At 47.9% G+C, this 16904-nt stretch overlaps 1 protein-coding gene across 3 annotated transcripts in view; it reads left to right on the forward strand.

The window, feature by feature from the left end:
* The first annotated feature begins 4944 nt into the window (after positions 1–4944).
* The window catches only part of LOC135391774 (uncharacterized), a 32508-nt gene continuing 20548 nt past the window's right edge, over positions 4945–16904 (forward strand). For 2 of the 3 annotated variants that reach the window (XM_064622204.1, XM_064622205.1), the window contains exons 1-8: positions 4945–5137; positions 5672–5836; positions 7992–8054; positions 8743–8864; positions 9351–9380; positions 12967–12981; positions 15095–15130; positions 15274–15405. In XM_064622204.1, coding sequence (XP_064478274.1) covers positions 5037–5137; positions 5672–5836; positions 7992–8054; positions 8743–8864; positions 9351–9380; positions 12967–12981; positions 15095–15130; positions 15274–15405 — 664 coding nt within the window. In that variant the 5' untranslated portion in view covers positions 4945–5036. The remainder of the gene's footprint in view (positions 5138–5671; positions 5837–7991; positions 8055–8742; positions 8865–9350; positions 9381–12966; positions 12982–15094; positions 15131–15273; positions 15406–16904) is intronic. The other variant, XM_064622206.1, reaches the window with a different exon arrangement.

Raw genomic sequence — 16904 nt, forward strand, 5'->3', positions numbered from 1 at the left:
TGCTTTCTTGCCTCTTTATGCTAATGACAGGAAAGGTAAAGATTTACAGTACTCGACTTGCTTTCCATTGCAGAGGCTCCGTGCGACAAGCGCGTGACATGAGGTCAAGAAGACTCGACCACGGGATTGGAGAATAATTCCGAATAAAAGAGTCTTATGTTGAATTCCAATGTCAATTGGGAGCACTTCCGGAACAAGTTGAAGAACGCTCTTGCTAAACTTGACAACCGACCTTTTAATGTGGAGAAGGTACTGGGGAGCCGGCCAAATAGCACCAACAACCTGCGCTGTGTGCTCTGGCGAAAGACGTCAAGGACATACCTGCTGAAGTAATATTTTAAATCACTCAATGCTTTCACACATCAAGCGTCATGAAAGAGCTGGTCGCACCAGTGCGACGCACGTTTCTATTCTTTTTTTCTCTCTCTACTTCTAATCTAATCTAATCCTTAGCAAGCCAAGGAACAAGGCTCTGGACGCTCTGCCTGGTACAATTATGTTGTATTGGCAGATTAGGAGCAGAGACTGATGGCAATTTCGGGTGGTGCATTTGGGACACTTTTTTCTGCCCCAAACTCGAGCTGTAAATTCGGGTGGTGCGGTCAGAGCAAGAGCCGCGTGTTCAGGTGACGCACTACGGAGCAGTTCGCTCGCCCCAAAAGCAGTTTTTTGGCTCTTGCCGCGAGAGGCCGAGCCAGAACTGCCCTCAACCGTTTCTCTTCCGCTCTCGACGACGAGCATGCGCACATATGCGCCTCACGTGTGCTGTCTGCTACCGAGTGCCGTCTGCGTTCTGCGGTGGTGCGCCTGTCATCTGTTTCTTTGTTGCGTTCGCCATTGACGGCATGGATCTTTACGAAAGTAGTAGCGATGAAAGTTCAATTGACATCGATAATGCGAAGATGTGACCTGCCTCTCGCAGGCTATGCTTGTGATCCGGTTCCAGTGGATTCCGGGCCACGTTGGTATGTCGGGGAATGCACTCGCCGATTCTGCGGCCCGGTGCCCGTGCAGCAGGGTCTGTCACTTCCGTTCCGCTTTCCCCGTCTGTCTACCTGCTAGCCATTCGCCGATACTGCACGAATAGCTCTCGGGCCTTTTTCCAAGACACCGTCAGGACTTTTCTGCGCTCGATTGACCCGACGATGAGCCACACTCTGGTAGGCCGCTACCGCAGGGAGCAAGAGTCCTTGCTCCACAGGCTTTGACTGAACCTGGCGCGAACTCCACTGCTCCTTTGGACCACCTTTCATCACCCATATTTGCTCCACCTGTCATGCTGAAGGAGACATTCCGCACGTGCTGCTCCACTGCACCCGTTACCGAAAACACCGCCTTCTCCTGCGGTCGCGCATCGGTCGCCTCAGCATCTCGGACATTCCCGCTGCTAGGCCCCCACACAGTATATACTGAGGTGACCGAAGCAGTCACCTCAGTATATAGTCGTCAGTTCCGGCTGGTCTGTAGCCTTCCGCGTGAAGTGTGAACTGTGACCGATTCCGTGTATGGTTGTTTTTGTCTGTTTGTATGTCAAGCAGCCGCGCCCTACCCAAGATGGCGTGCTCGCTCACCCGCGTGGCTCAGTGTCGCTATTTAGTGACTCTAGTGTGAATCAGCGAGTTTCTCTTCTTCTCTTTTCCTTTCATCGCATCCTTTTCAATGGAATAGCAAGTCGACCTTACGTTTAACTGACCTTCCATAATTTCCCTGGAATAAACGTATATTCCCTAAAAAGAACGTTTGTTCTTTGTTGTTGTTGTTGTTATCAAGCAATGAAGAAGAAGGATGCTGACGCCAGGGTTCGAACCTGGGCCCTCCTGATTTCCGGTAAGGGATTCTATACCGTTACACCTTTTTCCTGAGTTATCCCGATGTTCTGAGCGTTGGAGGCTTACGTGTTTGTGTCGTCTATGTCTGTAGCCTACCTCGGCTAATTCTCGTTGTTTTTATTTTTGTTGTTGTTGTTCTTGCGTGCCACGGATGCGAGCTTGCTTTTCTGCTTTGCTTTCCTGGGGGTCCATCTGCCAGTTTTGCGATAAAGTCTGGTGTGCGGCAGGGTTGCCCTTTGTCCCCTGCTCTCCATGCCATGGCCTGCTATCCGCTTTTGGGAGTCTCTCGCAACTTGTCTTCCTACGCGAATGCTCAAGCTACCTGGCTCCACAGCTCTTCCGGTTTTTGCGTACGCAGGTAACCAGACCTGACCTGTCTCTAATACTTAGGATGAAGCTTCTGTAGCCGCCGTCTTAGGTGTTCTAGATGCCTATGGCAAGGTATCAAACGCGCGCATTGATCTGGCGAAGAGTGTTTTGCTCTTTCTAAATGCTACCCCGTCGTGCCCGGCGCCCTTTGGCATTCCTGTTAAAGACGATGTGCGTATATTGGGAGATACACGTAACTGTTGCGGACTCTCGCCCAGGGTTGGCTACCGGAAACGGAAACGAGAAACGGTAATTATCGAAATTAAACAGGAAACGAAAATGGAAACGGAAACAAAATTGTTTTAGTTTCCACTACCAGAAACCGAAACGGAAACGAAATTCAAAAGTGCATGGTAACGTTAACGGAAACCGAATTCGCAGGACGTTTCCCTCAATGTTTTCGCGTTAATATTGCAAATTATATATATCCGCACAATTCTTCCAGTCATCATTCATTCGTTTATTTTCGGGACTTTCTTTCGTGTTCATCCCACAGCGCAGCAAAATGGACGCGAAAGTTTTGGATGACGTGTTATTTTTGCGCACGAGGAGAGGCATCTACTTGCGGTGTATAAGATTCGTGACGAACTTTGCATTAAAGTCTTTAGTGTTTGTGTTTGGTATGGCTGTCCTTTTGCATCCATTATGTAATTAGAATGTCTGACATGAAAAAGCAAAAGCCAGACAGTACGAGTTCCGGAAGAGAAACAGAAACCAGTACCGAAATTACCACGGAAACGGAAACCACATTCTTAAAAGGAAACGGAAACAGAAACCGCTACCGAAAATCGTCCAGAAACGGAAACAGAAAGGGAACGAAAAGTCGAGTTTTTCAGTTACCGGAAGCGGAACCGGAAACAATAATATGTTCAGTAACCAACCCTGCTCTCACCGTCCTCGTGGCTGCGGGTGCACCAGCGCAGTGTCCCCGTTCTCGCTGATCTCAGAGGTTTGGTGCTCCCTATCACGTACGTGTCGAGCCCGTCTCGCCGCTTCATGGTTTTTCAGCAAGTACTGGTTCCACGGCAGTGTCGCTATTCCCCTCGTTAGATCTTCGTGGCTGCGACCCGCACCGCTTTTCGTTTCTTCTGGGGTGGCAGTGTGGAATGGGTGTCGCGTGCCCGCATGTGCCTGCGGCAGGATGTAGGTGGCCTATGGGTTCCACATAATAAGACCAAGTGCATGTCTTGCCCTTGGTCTTAAAGGTATTATTTGATGCACTCATGGAGCCGTACCACCCTGCGCATGATCTGTTGCAGTACCTCCTGGGTCCTGATATCAGGTTTTTTGCTGCTCTTTGACTGAGTAGGCCTCGATCCGAGTTTGTCGCACCCCACCTCATAGAGTATGTCTCCGCCATGCGGAGCCTGCGTGAGTCCTACGTACCTGGTGAACGCATTTCTACGTGGTGTGTCAAGCGCCAGTAGAAGTCCCTCTTGGAGATACTCCCGATGCCTCCGGCGGCTGCGGGCCTTGGTGTGCCCCGGCAGGTTGCTTGGCGCCTAGTCACCGCGGGCTGGTTGGACGCCCGTCGAGCTAGCCTACAATGACACCTGGCACACGGCGTTTTACCGCTTCGGGACTGTCTGGCTCGGTTTGGAGTCGCCACTCCTTTCTGTCCATTCTGTGCTTGTCACGAAACTGCAGAACACGCGTTTCATCAGTGCCTTGTGCCCGATACGCTGTGGCACAGAGTTGAGGTCCTGTTCGGCGTGCTCCGGATTCGGTGGAGTGTCGTCCAAAGGCTCTTCCCGTCTTCAGGCTTCACCCGTCCCGCGTCGGGAGAGCAAACAGTTCCTTCTCTGGCAGTCGAGACCAATTACCACGTGTGGATTTCTCGCTGCACTGCAGCACAGGGTGGCCGCGTCCGTACTGTAGCAGAAGTGCTAAATCTTGTTCGAGCAGGGATTCGCCGAGCCCTTCGTCGATTGTGAGCTGTGGTGCGAGCTGTGCACTTCGCAAAGGCGATGTCAGACATCTTCGATCATCTTTGAAGATGATAGAGGTACGTATGTGCTTCTCTTGTAGGTGGCCATGTAGATTGTGCCGTTGTCACGTATGCAGCTTTCCGCGAGTCTTTGATCGTTGCATGGTGACGTCCAGCACACATATTAATCAAGCGAGGTATTCTGCTTTTTTCCTCTAAGGTTTGCACCGTTGGTTGCTAGGTATTCATTGAGATTCATGAGATAAGGTGCTAGTCCTTTTTCTTTGTCGGTCGTGTGACTATGCATCTTAATGTTGAAATGTCGTTCATAATGAATCTGCAATCTAATGTTCTGTGTTCTAACGTAATAACATGTACAAATGGAATGGGAAAGCTGTGCAGATGTGTTACCATTGTGCAACGATTCTTTCCGTGTCTAATAAAAATTCCGTAAGTGGAACCTTCAAAAAGCATTACCCCCCCCCCCCCATTGAAAGCTCGACACCCTCCCCCCCCCCCCCAGCAGTGCTTTTCTGGGGAAATCACTGGCCAATACACCCTTTTCTCAAAGGTCTGTTAGGAACATTAACAGAAACGTCATCATAACACTATGGACATAACAGGATGTATGGTCGATAGTTGCTGTATAATTGTCTAAAAATCTGCTCGACAAAAAAGAAGGCTCACTTAGATTATTGCAGAGTCTTCTCATCTAATTAGATATTATGTTATACTCTTGTACTTTTTCTTTTCTATTTACTTTCACGAAGAAGAAGAAGTTCTCTCGTGGTGGTTGAAGGCGAGAGAAGAAGTTTTGCTGCTGCTTATATACGTGTCCTCACTGTGTTCGACGACATCGAACAACATTCGATAGTAGTCCCTCGTGTCCACTTTACTTCATCAGAGCAGCTATGTTTGGCTACGTAAGCATAGATATCCCCTTAAGGGCGAGGCATGTTGGATACCCCGAAACACACGGCGGAGAAAAGTTTCATCGGGACAGTGACAGCAGGTCAGTCTCACTTGGCTGCTTTCAAGAAATGTTAACGATGGGTTTCCTTCTAGTTCACCATAGCGGTACATCTATGTGCTGGTACATAGCCGTTCATCATAGTCTTTTGACACCTTATTATCCTTGAGCAGCGAGCAGGTTCCACGAGGTTGTCTAGTCACCACCGTTGTGAATTTGGGTAGTTGGCACGTATACATCTTGAACAGGGCCAGTAGAAAGGACACAGAGCAGTCCTCTCCTTTTCTGTCGTCTGTCTCGAAAGCCCTAGCCTTCCCCCTCCCGTGGACCGGGCTGGGCCGGGTAGAGCCTTCTTTTTTACGGTCCTGGGCTGGGCTCGGGTTTGAACAGCCGGGCTTAGGTCGAGCTCGAGCCTGTGTTACCCCACTGTTAGATAGTCACAGTCAGCAGTCAAATTTTACAGTCCGCTACACTGGACAGGGTTGGATCGAGCCGGGTAGCCTATAAATTTCTCCGGCTTGAAGCCGTCGGACCTGCGGCGAATTATATTTCGTGTCACAAATTCATCCATTGCAGCGAGTCGTCAAAGTCGAGCGAAAATTCTTCCTCTCCCGTTGCTTCGCCCGCTGCGACACCGGAGCCCTCCAAAGAGCAAGTGTCGAAATCGACGCCAGAACCCTCATCGTCAGCGTCACCCGGCTTGACGCCTTCTCCAGGTACCGGAGGCAGCACTGGTGAAACGTAAGTCACGCAATTAAAGGCCCAACCGCATGAGGTGTTTTTGGAACGCCGAGCTTTTCTTAGCGACAAGCGCCGGTGTCCAATAACACCCAAAGCTAACCGCATGCAGCGTTTTTACAACGGCGCGTCCCATGCGAACGTTTCCGTACTTCAAGAAAAGAAACTCCACATAACTTAATAAACACTTTTTTTTACAAGTGAAAAACTCTCAGAGGTGCTTTTGAGTGATAACATGTTATAACGAACACTATACTGCAGCAATGCTCACTCACGAAGCCATTTATTGTGGAGCCGGTCCCGCCATTCACAAGGTACCCAAATACACGGAGCGAACGCAGCGTTTCGGTTCGCGTCTTCATCAATCTGATGCACACCTCGCTTTGTGATTGGCGTGTTGGACGCTCACACGAGAATTACGTTTTTAACAGATACGTTTTTAACTTGATACGGATCTGTACCCTGGCCAATGACTTGCCAAGAATTGGCCAGCCTGCATTGTGCCAAGTTGAGCGACAAACACAGTCTACCTCTCTATCCTCTCGTTAAAGGACCCTTTCTCTTTTTTCATATGGCATATACGGCTCTTCCATGACAGTTTCAACGTACAACAGAGTCTACGTGACTGTCTCAATCTTAGGTTATATGTGCACCACCGAGAACTGATTGAAATCGTCATAAAGAGGCATCATTGGCCACTTACCTTGGTCCCCGACTTTCTGCCGACAGTCGGCCAATTTCAATTGGGAAGTGATTGCTCCGGAGCGCGAGGGTTTGGCTCTCTCACCGTTAAAGGGACGGTCTCGTACAGCCGGGGCGATTCCGAAACTTAGCCAAAACTATCTTCACGAGTACTGTACACATACAACTGTCAGAGTTTCATCCGGAATAACAAAGTTGTTTTCGAGGAATTTGTCGAAACGTGCCGTAATAGCAGACGACAAAAGCCGCGCTTCTCTCTTGCATACGTCACGTATGACGTCGGCCTGCGGGTACGTCGTCGTTGTCATGGTAATTGTAACTTGTAGACGCACCTTGGGTTGAGTCATCCCCTTTGCTCTCGAAATGGGGACACTCAGGCATATACCTCCGCGAGCGGAGAATGTAGTCCGTGCATTGACTGTGGGGTCTCCGATAATGTGGCGCATAATGAGATACGTGGAAGCTAGGTCACGTGTTTTCTTTCCGCGAGCATTTAATGCGGTTTTTAAATAAACACTCACTCCTTCTCCATGTACGTCGTCAGCGACAGTTCATTTCGAAGCATGATCAGTGTACAACGGGGAGTGTAATGGAAGCGCGCGTAATATATTTTTGCGCCATAATTTTTGGTCGGAGCTGTAATGCGACCGCGCGCGCCGATGGCCAGTGACTTCAGATTTGTGATTGTGAGTGTGGTTGTCGTGCGACTTTTATCTTGTCTCTGAGGATTAACATAGTTGTTCTAAAGCACCATGCTTGCCACTTCTTAGAATGTGCGTTTTTCACCTGAGAACTGAAAGAAAATGTACGAGAGTTGCCGCGGAGCCCAGTAACTTCTGAAAGTCGTCTGCTCACGCCGAGGCACTAGCGCGCGCAAAAGCAGACGATTTCTGTATCCTATCACGGACCTACCCGCAGGGCGACGTGGCCGCTCTTATTGTTGCCAACACAGATCGCGGCATACTCTGCAATCTTTATCAATTTAATTCGGTTATTTAATAACTGTGGCGTGTTTTGTCGAGTAAATTAGCAGTATTCCATTTTCAACAAAGGGCAATCGAATGGTACATTTTATGAAAGGGGCAGGGGATACGAGACCGTCCCTTTAATTGGTTACGCTTGTACTCTGAGTTTCGGACGTGAGCGCGCTCTTCACACACCAGCTTCTGGAGGGTGCACGAAAAAGGGGTATCGTGCTCCGTGCTCTTCGTTCCTCCTCTCCACGAAAGCGAAGAAAGGGAACCCAGGACGTGGGGCGACAGCGAAGCAGAGAGAGCAGAAAAAAGAGAAAGGGAGTAACAGATTCAGCGAGCGCATTCAAGAGTCCAAGTGCCGTTTAGTAGCTGCTCCCTGAGCACGAAACTCTGAGCGCCCGAGGAGGAGTAAGAGAACAGAGACTTAACGCGCACATTTGTGCTTTAGTCAACCTTGAAATGATCAACTAATAATATTATAGGGAAGAAGAGGACGAGGAAGAAGAAGACGATGAAGACGAAGAGGAAGAGGAAGATGAGGACGAGTAAGTGCGGTGGAACATGGTACTGGGAAGTACATTCTAAAAACAGACCTTCACCACATAGCACGTTCTTAGCCACTTTCCACTTAGCACTTTCCACAAATCTGTAGTGATTCTGTGCAGTGGGAGTGGTTGGCCTTCACCGTGCTATGTGGCGAGGTTCTGATTTTAGACGCTGTACATCACAACGATGGACGGGGCATGTTTTCTTCCAGCCGATAAATGCGAACCGGTGTCAGTGGTGAAGCCGGTGAAAGTCGTCTGAAAACATTTCATGACGCCACGCAAACGTGAAAAGGCCTTATGGTTTACGCGGCGATGATCTGGAAACACACGCCACGGAGCGTCTTCCCGCGGAGACATTGCGATTGAATTTCAAAATACCGCAAGAAAAAGGCAATGGTCCGATACCAATACATATCAGACGGTACAATCTATCATACTCATATGGCAGTATTATGTGCATATGTTCGCATTTTGGTTCTCTCAACCACACAAATAAAAAAGGTAAAAACATCGTGTGCGGCAATCTACAAGGCATGGCGTCGTGCTCTTTGTGACGTAACGCTATGGGTTTCATTAGGCTCATTATTTCAGTGGCTGCACGCAAAGCACAAATACTTTTTGCCCTATTGGTGCTGTTGAGCTGCAGCAACGACCGCCATAATGCATCAACGCTTGCATATTCCAGGACTGCCCCCGAAGTGCGGGAACGTTCTTCCAGTATTGTGCTAGTATGTCTGCTCTCTGTGCTGCTCGTCCTGAGTGTTGGAACGCTTGTGGGCGTTGCTCAGCTCCTGCAGTTGGAATTCTGTAAGCTCTTGCCGTTTCTTCGTTCATATTGGAACAGGATTTGCGGAAAGGAGCAAGCTTGCCACCAGCTCGCTTGCTACCTAACTTTCCTTTCGTTACAAGGACTTGTATTCCTAGTGCACTGGTGCGTCTTGTGAACGATTATAGTTTCCCAAATTCCTTCTGCACTGCACTAGTATAACTACTGTTAATGAGGTTTCTAAACAACGAATGTAGCAACCATCATAACGTAATTTGCGTCCACCCGAGTTATTGCACAACGGTAATCAGATGGTAATCACGTAACGTTCTGTAAATTAGGGTGCGATGTGAAGACGTTTAGCCTAATTGTCCACCTTGTGTAATTCGTGAGGTTGTGATAATATGAACGTGCTTCGAAATGTAACACTTCCAACTTTTTATAAATCCCCAAAACACGTAATCTTCGAGACCTGTTGTCTGCCGTTCGCAATTCAAAAATGACCGCATTAATGCGTTTTCTCACAGGGGGTAAAGCCAAAGCAACCACCGAACCAGGTAAGTTGACTTTTTGGGGCTATCGAAAATATGACTAAGCCGCAATCCAGTGGCATATCTACTATGCCGTAACCCGTGAGAGCTATTCTGACGTGAAAGAACTCCCCTTTCCGTTTTGTTAATCAAAGAGTGATATTAAACGGTAGGAGCAACTTATCTATTTACATAGGGTAACGAGACTTTCGTGCACCAGACTGCACTTCTTCAGGTTACAAAAATATGAACATGGTACAGGAACATATATACAGTTGACGGGGGAGTTTTGGCATGAGAGGGTAACAGGGTGATGGAAAGGATGCAAATACAGGTAAAAATGAAAAGAACAGAAATACAAACGCAGGGGTATCAGAAGCGCAACATAACGCGAGTCCAAGGGATTACACAGGAAACGAGAACGCATGTAGGTGACGTTCCAGGAATTAAGGATAAAAAGGGGGTTTAAAAGGGGGGTCATTTCATTAGCCCATGTACATTTATCTCGAGCACCTCAAGTGCACTAAATGCTGTATTCAATATATATCGGAGAAACCTCGGAACACCATGAGGGAAAGGTGTTACGGTCATAAATCCGATATTGTGAATAACCATCCTACACCCGTTTCTACACATTTTAACCTTACTGGACACGCTTTGGGTGCAGACCTCAAAGTCGTTATCCTTGAATCGGGTTATAACAGTGACATGAAGCGCAAAACTCGCGAATCCTTTTTAATCGCAAAATTCCAGTCTCTGAAGCCTCACGGTTTGAACATCCACGCAGGCCCACTACAATTATTTAACCCGTAAATATCATTTCTCGTATAAAATAAAATAAAATAATGATAAACACAGGCACACACACACAAACTGTAAAACAACTCTCCATTTTTCTTTCCATATTCTCTTCGTTTGACTCTCTCCTGAGACCCACCTCTGTCTTCACGTTTTCACGGCCCACTGGTCACATTTGTACTCCGCACCTGTGTCCTCATTCCGTCGCCATAACCCCCTTTTTTATCCTTAATCCATGGAACGTTATCTACATGTGTTCTCGTTTCCTGTGTAATCCCTTGGACACGCGTTATGTTGCGCTTCTGATTTGCGTTTGTATTTATGTTCTTTTCATTTTTACCTGTATTTGCACCCGTTCCATCACCAGAGAGCTGCGCAGAAGACTGACCTACTTGCATAGTGCAATGACCATTGTTTGAACTAATGGTTACGAACGGCCAACTTTTTATTCATTTTATTTATTCTTTTGTGACGACTAAAGTAGTCAGCATTTTGGACCACTGGTCACAATATAAGTTGCGGTGGACGTAGGCGGGATTTAAGCGTGGTTCACATTGCTGCGTTTGCGTTTGCGCTTGCGTGCAGCGGTTTCCCCAAACGGGCTGACGCTTTCGCACACGTGGCCTCATTCACATTCCTGCGTTCCGGCCGTTGCGTTTCTAAAATGACACAGCTCTCTCTGCTTCTCTGCTCGAAGCAGCGCCGCTCGCGTAGCAGCGCCCATGCGCGTATTTGCGCGATTCGATTGGGTAGATGGCTTGCACTTGCGTTGCTTGTATCGATAAAGTTGAAGTCGGCTCAAGTGCTCGCGGTGCGTCGGCGAAGTGGCCTTGCGGAGGGCGTCTCTCCGCTTCCTTGGCAGCGGTCCCCCCTAAGCGCAAGAGTAAACACATTAATGTGAACCAACCTTTAAAAGGGCAATGAAATGGCATTTAACATTTGTCGAAACCCTGCCTCATCTGTCAAGCTGTCCACCAGGAGTCACCACGCAAAATATTTTCGCTCTGCGGTGCGTTATAGCTGCGCAATCGAATTTACAAAAACAGTCGAAGAAAGCAGTTGCGGACGGCTGACACGATCCTCGCATGACGGCCTCTTTTTATTTGTATTTTTTCCTCAGCTCACGCGCCACCTATAGATATTTGAGCTGTGCCGCTCTACGTCACGGATGACGTGCCAGGAGATCACGTTACGCCACGGCGTCCTCACGGTCTGCAATGCGCTCTTTTCACGAGGAGAGGATTTTTGAAAGGTGTGAGGAACAGAGACCTCGCGTTTGCTCTGTAGGTCACCTGCGCTCATCGTTCTTTCGCAGGAGCTCGTTTTGTTCGTTGCAGAACACCCCGCAGCAATAAACAAAAGCAATTCTGGGGGTCACCTTTGTAGCAGCTGCTGCAGACGACCTCAGCTTTCCTTTAAGTTGACACAGAAACATCCCATTGGCGCTCTTTGTGGACTGCGGTTTCCAGATATGGCTGATCCCTGTGATCAATTTGATGGCTCAAGCCTCAACGTACCAAGAGGGCATACCATAGCGTGCTTATTCTCAAGTTGTGCCACTATAGTACTTCTCATTGTTGTGTGACTGGTGCTATGTCATACCCTTCTGTGCTGATTTATTTAACATCAGTTAATGGAACCCAAGGCACAGAAAACACGTATGGCTTCCCAATAATTTCACATAGCACGATAAGTCTGCTCCTTGCTGTCCCAGTGAAAGAAGAGTGTGCCTATAATACCCCTGTCACACGACAAATTGAATGTCATTTCCAGCGAATGCTGTTCGCGCCGAATGTCATTCGTTTGTATTGCTTCGAGCCAAACGAAGAAACAGAATGTCGTTCATGGTAAATGTATTATAATTTATAAATAATTTATAAATAAATTATATTATGATTTATATTTTATTGTATCATTTATTTATTTTTAATTTTATTATCATATAAATCATATAATATAATTTATAATCTATTTATAATACATTTAGCATCTTATATAGAACGCTGTCGATGAATTAAACGCCACACTCTTAGAAATGAACTTCACTGCATAGCACTTTCCTAGCCAACCATCATCTCGAATGATATCGTTATCTGCCCTTATTCGTCCATAACGGGAGGCGTACGCCTCTTTGTGACACTTATGCTGTTCCTAATTGTCACAAAAAAGGGGTACGCCCCCATTTTCAACCGAATCAGAGCAGATAATGATATCATTCGAGATGATGGTTGGCAAGGCGCTGCGGTGAAGTTCATTTTTAAGAGTGCAGGGCCGAACATATGGAGCTGTTATACGGACATGTACATTGTTAGATTCCTATTTATTTTTCTCGAAAGTAGCGAAACATTATATTATGCGACAAAATCGTTGCGTTTCGGACGGCGCTCAGTTGGCTACGTATCAAAAGCCAAGACAAGTGACAATCGTACGGGCGTGTCAGTGGACTGGGAACCGGGGAGTAGCTCTCTGAAAAAGTGCCAAGCCTTCCTTCCTTCGTGTCAAAAGTGGTTATAAATTCGTGACAAAATAAAGTAGTAAACATTTTAATCTGTGTTTAATTCCCCTGAACGGTTTATCGTTGTTCGTTAGCTACCTGTCTACTGACGAGGGTACGCAGTGTCGGTGCGAAGGGGAAGAGCGAATGAGTTCCTCGAACACATTCGCTTGGTGAATGGCATTCGGATGTACTATTGCCATTTACTTGCACCGTGTGACATGTCATTCAGTGTGGACGTCATTCGCTGGGAATGCCAGTCAGTTTGCCGTGTAGTATTACACAAACTTCATACAATTGTTTTATTATCGCCTCTTCTAGATTACACGGGCGGCCGTAAGTAAACGTAGCTGTAGCTCCACGATCTCATCCTTTCAATGTCATGATTGTGTTGTTCAGAGAATGCAGTGAAATAATGCCTACCGTTCACGATAGACAGAACTTGACTAAGAAGTAGAGGAGGAGTCGCATGAAGACATATTCTTGCGAGGGTCGTTGGTGTCTCGGTAAATGAAACGTCCGGATCACCAACGACCGGGTCACCAACGACCGGGTCCCCATCAAGGTCAACTATGGGTTTTGTCATTCTTTCACTGCGAGCTCGCAACTCAATACGATTAACGAATGACGGAGCAAATGTAGCTCCGCTTGTCGGTTGCCGCAGCTTGGCCACTTGCAGTCGGCAATGCGAGGAGCTGTGAGGCTGGAGTATTGAAAGCAAAATGGTCGAGGTTAATTAATATTAAACAAAGGGCAGATACAGAGCATACGAAAACCAGGAGGTCAATATTACGCTCTATCTGGTCGCTTCGTGGATGTGCTGTTAAGTGTCACTCCGGACTTAAAATTACAAAAAAATGGTTTCGATTTTTTTTTCGACTCAACAGCACTCAAAGATTCAGTGTGCAAAATAAGATGCCACCAGTGCGTATAAATGCCGCCAGTGTATATTACACGTTTCCAGAAGCTTCAACACATCATAGTTTCGGATTCTAGAACAATCGATGTCGTTATCGTGTGCTCTGGCGTCTGTCTCCTAGTGGCAGCCCGGGCACTTTCCCGGTCCGCGTCCTCGCCACGAGCTGAGTGACAGCCAGAACCAGTGGGGAACAGACCGAAAGGGCGACCTCAAACCTAATTAATTGATGAAATTAATTTGAAGGAGACAAGACAACCTTCATGGTGCGAGAGCTAACGAGAGTGATTTAATGACATATGATCTGGTGGAAGGCTCTGCAGCTCGCGCCAGGTGAATATGATCGTGGTGACGATGGTGCTACAATTGCCCCCCCCCCCCTAGCGAATGGGCGAAGACCATGAGTGAAAATAACACAGTTTAGGCGCCCATGAGACCCGCAGACTGCGCTTGGCGGGCTGCAAGGGGGAGCTGGCAGGGGAAAAATCATCAGTCTTCAGAAGGTTGAGGTCGGTTGATGGCGGCGACTCGGTGTAGGCCGGCTTGAGCCTGTCGATGCAGATCTCCTCTGCTTTCGAGTTGATGCGGATCGTGAAATGCTTCGAAGAGCGAGCAATGACGAGGTAGGGACCGTTGTATGGGGGCTGCAAGGGTTTCCGAACAGTGTCGACTCGCACAAAGACGTGCGTGCACGTGGAGAGGTCCGGATGGTCGTACACCTTGGTGGCGGAGCCCAGGCGCGTGTGTGCGGGACGGACACCGGCGAAGACATCGCGAAGGCGGGAGACATAGTCTGTGGGATCGGGAATGGTCCCGGTGGGATGTGGTGCGAAGAATTCGCCTGGAAGCCGCAAGGTCGTTCCATAGACCAGTTGGGCCGAGGTGCAACCCAAGTCGGGTTTGAAAACGGACCGGAGTCCCAGGAGTATCACCGGCAAGGCTTCCGTCCAGGCAGTGGGGTTTACGTGGGCCTTCAATGCGGCCTTGAGGTGACGGTGGAATCGCTCCACGAGGCCGTTGGATGACGGATGGTAGGCGGTCGTGCGGATACGTTGGGCGCCGAGGAGAGTGGCGAGGGCAGCAAAAAGAGATGACTCGAATTGCCTTCCGTGGTCTGTCGTTATGGTGGAGGGTACCCCGAAACGTGAAATCCAGGTGGTCACGAATGCCGCCGCCACTGTGGCTGCGGTGATGTCCGGGATGGGTGTTGCCTCCGGCCACCGGGTGAAGCGGTCGATGGCTGTTAAGAGATAACGTTGACCTTGAGAGGGTGGTAGGGGGCCGACGATGTCCAAGTGATTTAATAACATATGATCTGGTGGAAGGCTCTACAGCTCGTGCCAGGTGAATATGATCGTGGTGACGATGGTGCTACAAATTTAATATTTTGGGCAAAAATAGTGCGCGAGGCACGAATATTGGTGCATGTAAACCCGTCTAGGAAAACGGCTATGCATGGCCACTTCATTTTTTCACCTGATTTGCTAAATAGGGGTTAGATGATGACTAAGGATTTGTTTGCCTTCTTTACAGCAAATTCATGCCCATTAGTCGTCTGCAGTGAAAGTGGTGAGCTCATTACCAGCCCAGTGTATAGCTCGTGCAGCCCAGAGCCCGCAAAAAATACTGCGGCGAAGAACATACTGAGGAATTATAACGTTTACGGTCCGTTAGGTTTGTTGGAGCTTTCTAAAGTGATGCATTGCTTTCAGTGGGTTTCATTGAGAAGTTGGTACCTCATATGTGTAACGACATCTACGAAGCCGTCTGCAATTCCGAACTGAAGCCTCTGCAGAATTACATCGTGGAAACATTCGAGACTCGCGTGTCGGACTTTGTTCAAGGTACAGACTACAAGACTTAGTTACACTGTTTTGATACGGGGAAATACGCAGTTAATAGGCGCGAATGCAATAACTTGCTGACTATAGGGTTGACGCATATCCAAAGACACTATGCAGCGTCCTTGGGTGATGGACTATTCCAGGGCAAGCGCGGTGAAAAGGAAACGAAGAGCCATCCAAATGTGTACTTGAGGGAAGACAAAATCATAGGGCAAGTGAAATATGAACAGTAAATGAACAGTACCTTACACAAAGATTCTGCTTTGGTCCCTCCGACCTGCTGAATGTCCCAGCCTGGACTGTCTTTCACCCTTTGTCCGCCACACACAGTCCCGTCACAGTTCGTCCGCTGGTGACAGCATGAATTTCGCCTTCTGCACTCTAAAAACAGAACTTCACCACATAGCGCGCTGCGCGCCAACCATTGTCACGAATGATAGTGTTATCACTGGTGATTGGAAGACAGAGGGGGCGTACACCTTTTGTGGCAATTTTCATATATCCAAACTGCCACAAAAAGGCGTACGCCCCCCTCTACCTCCGAATCAGAAGCGATAACCCCATCATTCGTGGCAAGGGTTGGCACACAGTATGCTATGCGGTGAAGTTCTGTTTTTAGATGTATGAAGCCTTTGTGTACACTCTCAGTATAAAGGGAGTAACGAGGGAGTAACTTCCCACTTTTACTATCTTTTATTCCCCTCTCAATGAGGTACTCCCTCTTTTACTCCCTTTTATTCCCCTCTCAATGAGTTACTCCCTCTTTTACTCCCTTTTATTCCCCTCTCAATGACTTACTCCCTATTTCTCTGTGCATTTGCCAAGTAACTCCCTCACTGCTAATAGATTACTCCCCATTCATGACCAAATTTTAGTCAACGAGTAGCGAGTGATAAAGCCCTGCTTCTCATGTGGAGATTTTCGACTTGTAAACACGTGTACCACAGCCCAGCTACTCAGTTGTTGTATCGTCTTGGTTACTTATGTAATCACTAGTTTTGTACATAAGTTCTCAGTCGGAGAGGATTTCACCCTTACGGGACGACATCGCGTGGCATATGAACTTTTGACAAGGAAATTTCTTTATTTTATTTTATTCAGGCGTTTACCACGTTCAAGGGAGCTGCCCAATGAAGGACATCTCGCTTGTTTTTATTGTGTTTTTCTTTTATAGGCAGTTCGTCGTGTGGTTTTGTCTGTGTCGTGTGGCAACACACTACTACTAGAGTGTCAGGACGAGAGCCGCCGATATTTCGAACAGAAACTGTTCCTTTTCTGGGCACCGCCCTCATCATTGGCATGGTAATTAAAGGGTTAGGTGTGACGTGTAAAAGGTGCATGCGAATTGTGGGTCAACAGCGCGGGGGGATGAAAGGGTCCGTACAGGGCTTTTACGGCCTGATTGAATTGCCGCTTTGGTAGAGTGTGGAGGGGATTATGTGAATGAAGTCGTCTTGGCTCCAGACCGGCTAAAGAAATGCGAGGCTCCTGAACAACGG

This window comes from Ornithodoros turicata, chromosome 4, assembly GCF_037126465.1.
Source record: "Ornithodoros turicata isolate Travis chromosome 4, ASM3712646v1, whole genome shotgun sequence".
Classification (NCBI taxonomy): Eukaryota; Metazoa; Arthropoda; class Arachnida; order Ixodida; family Argasidae; genus Ornithodoros; species Ornithodoros turicata.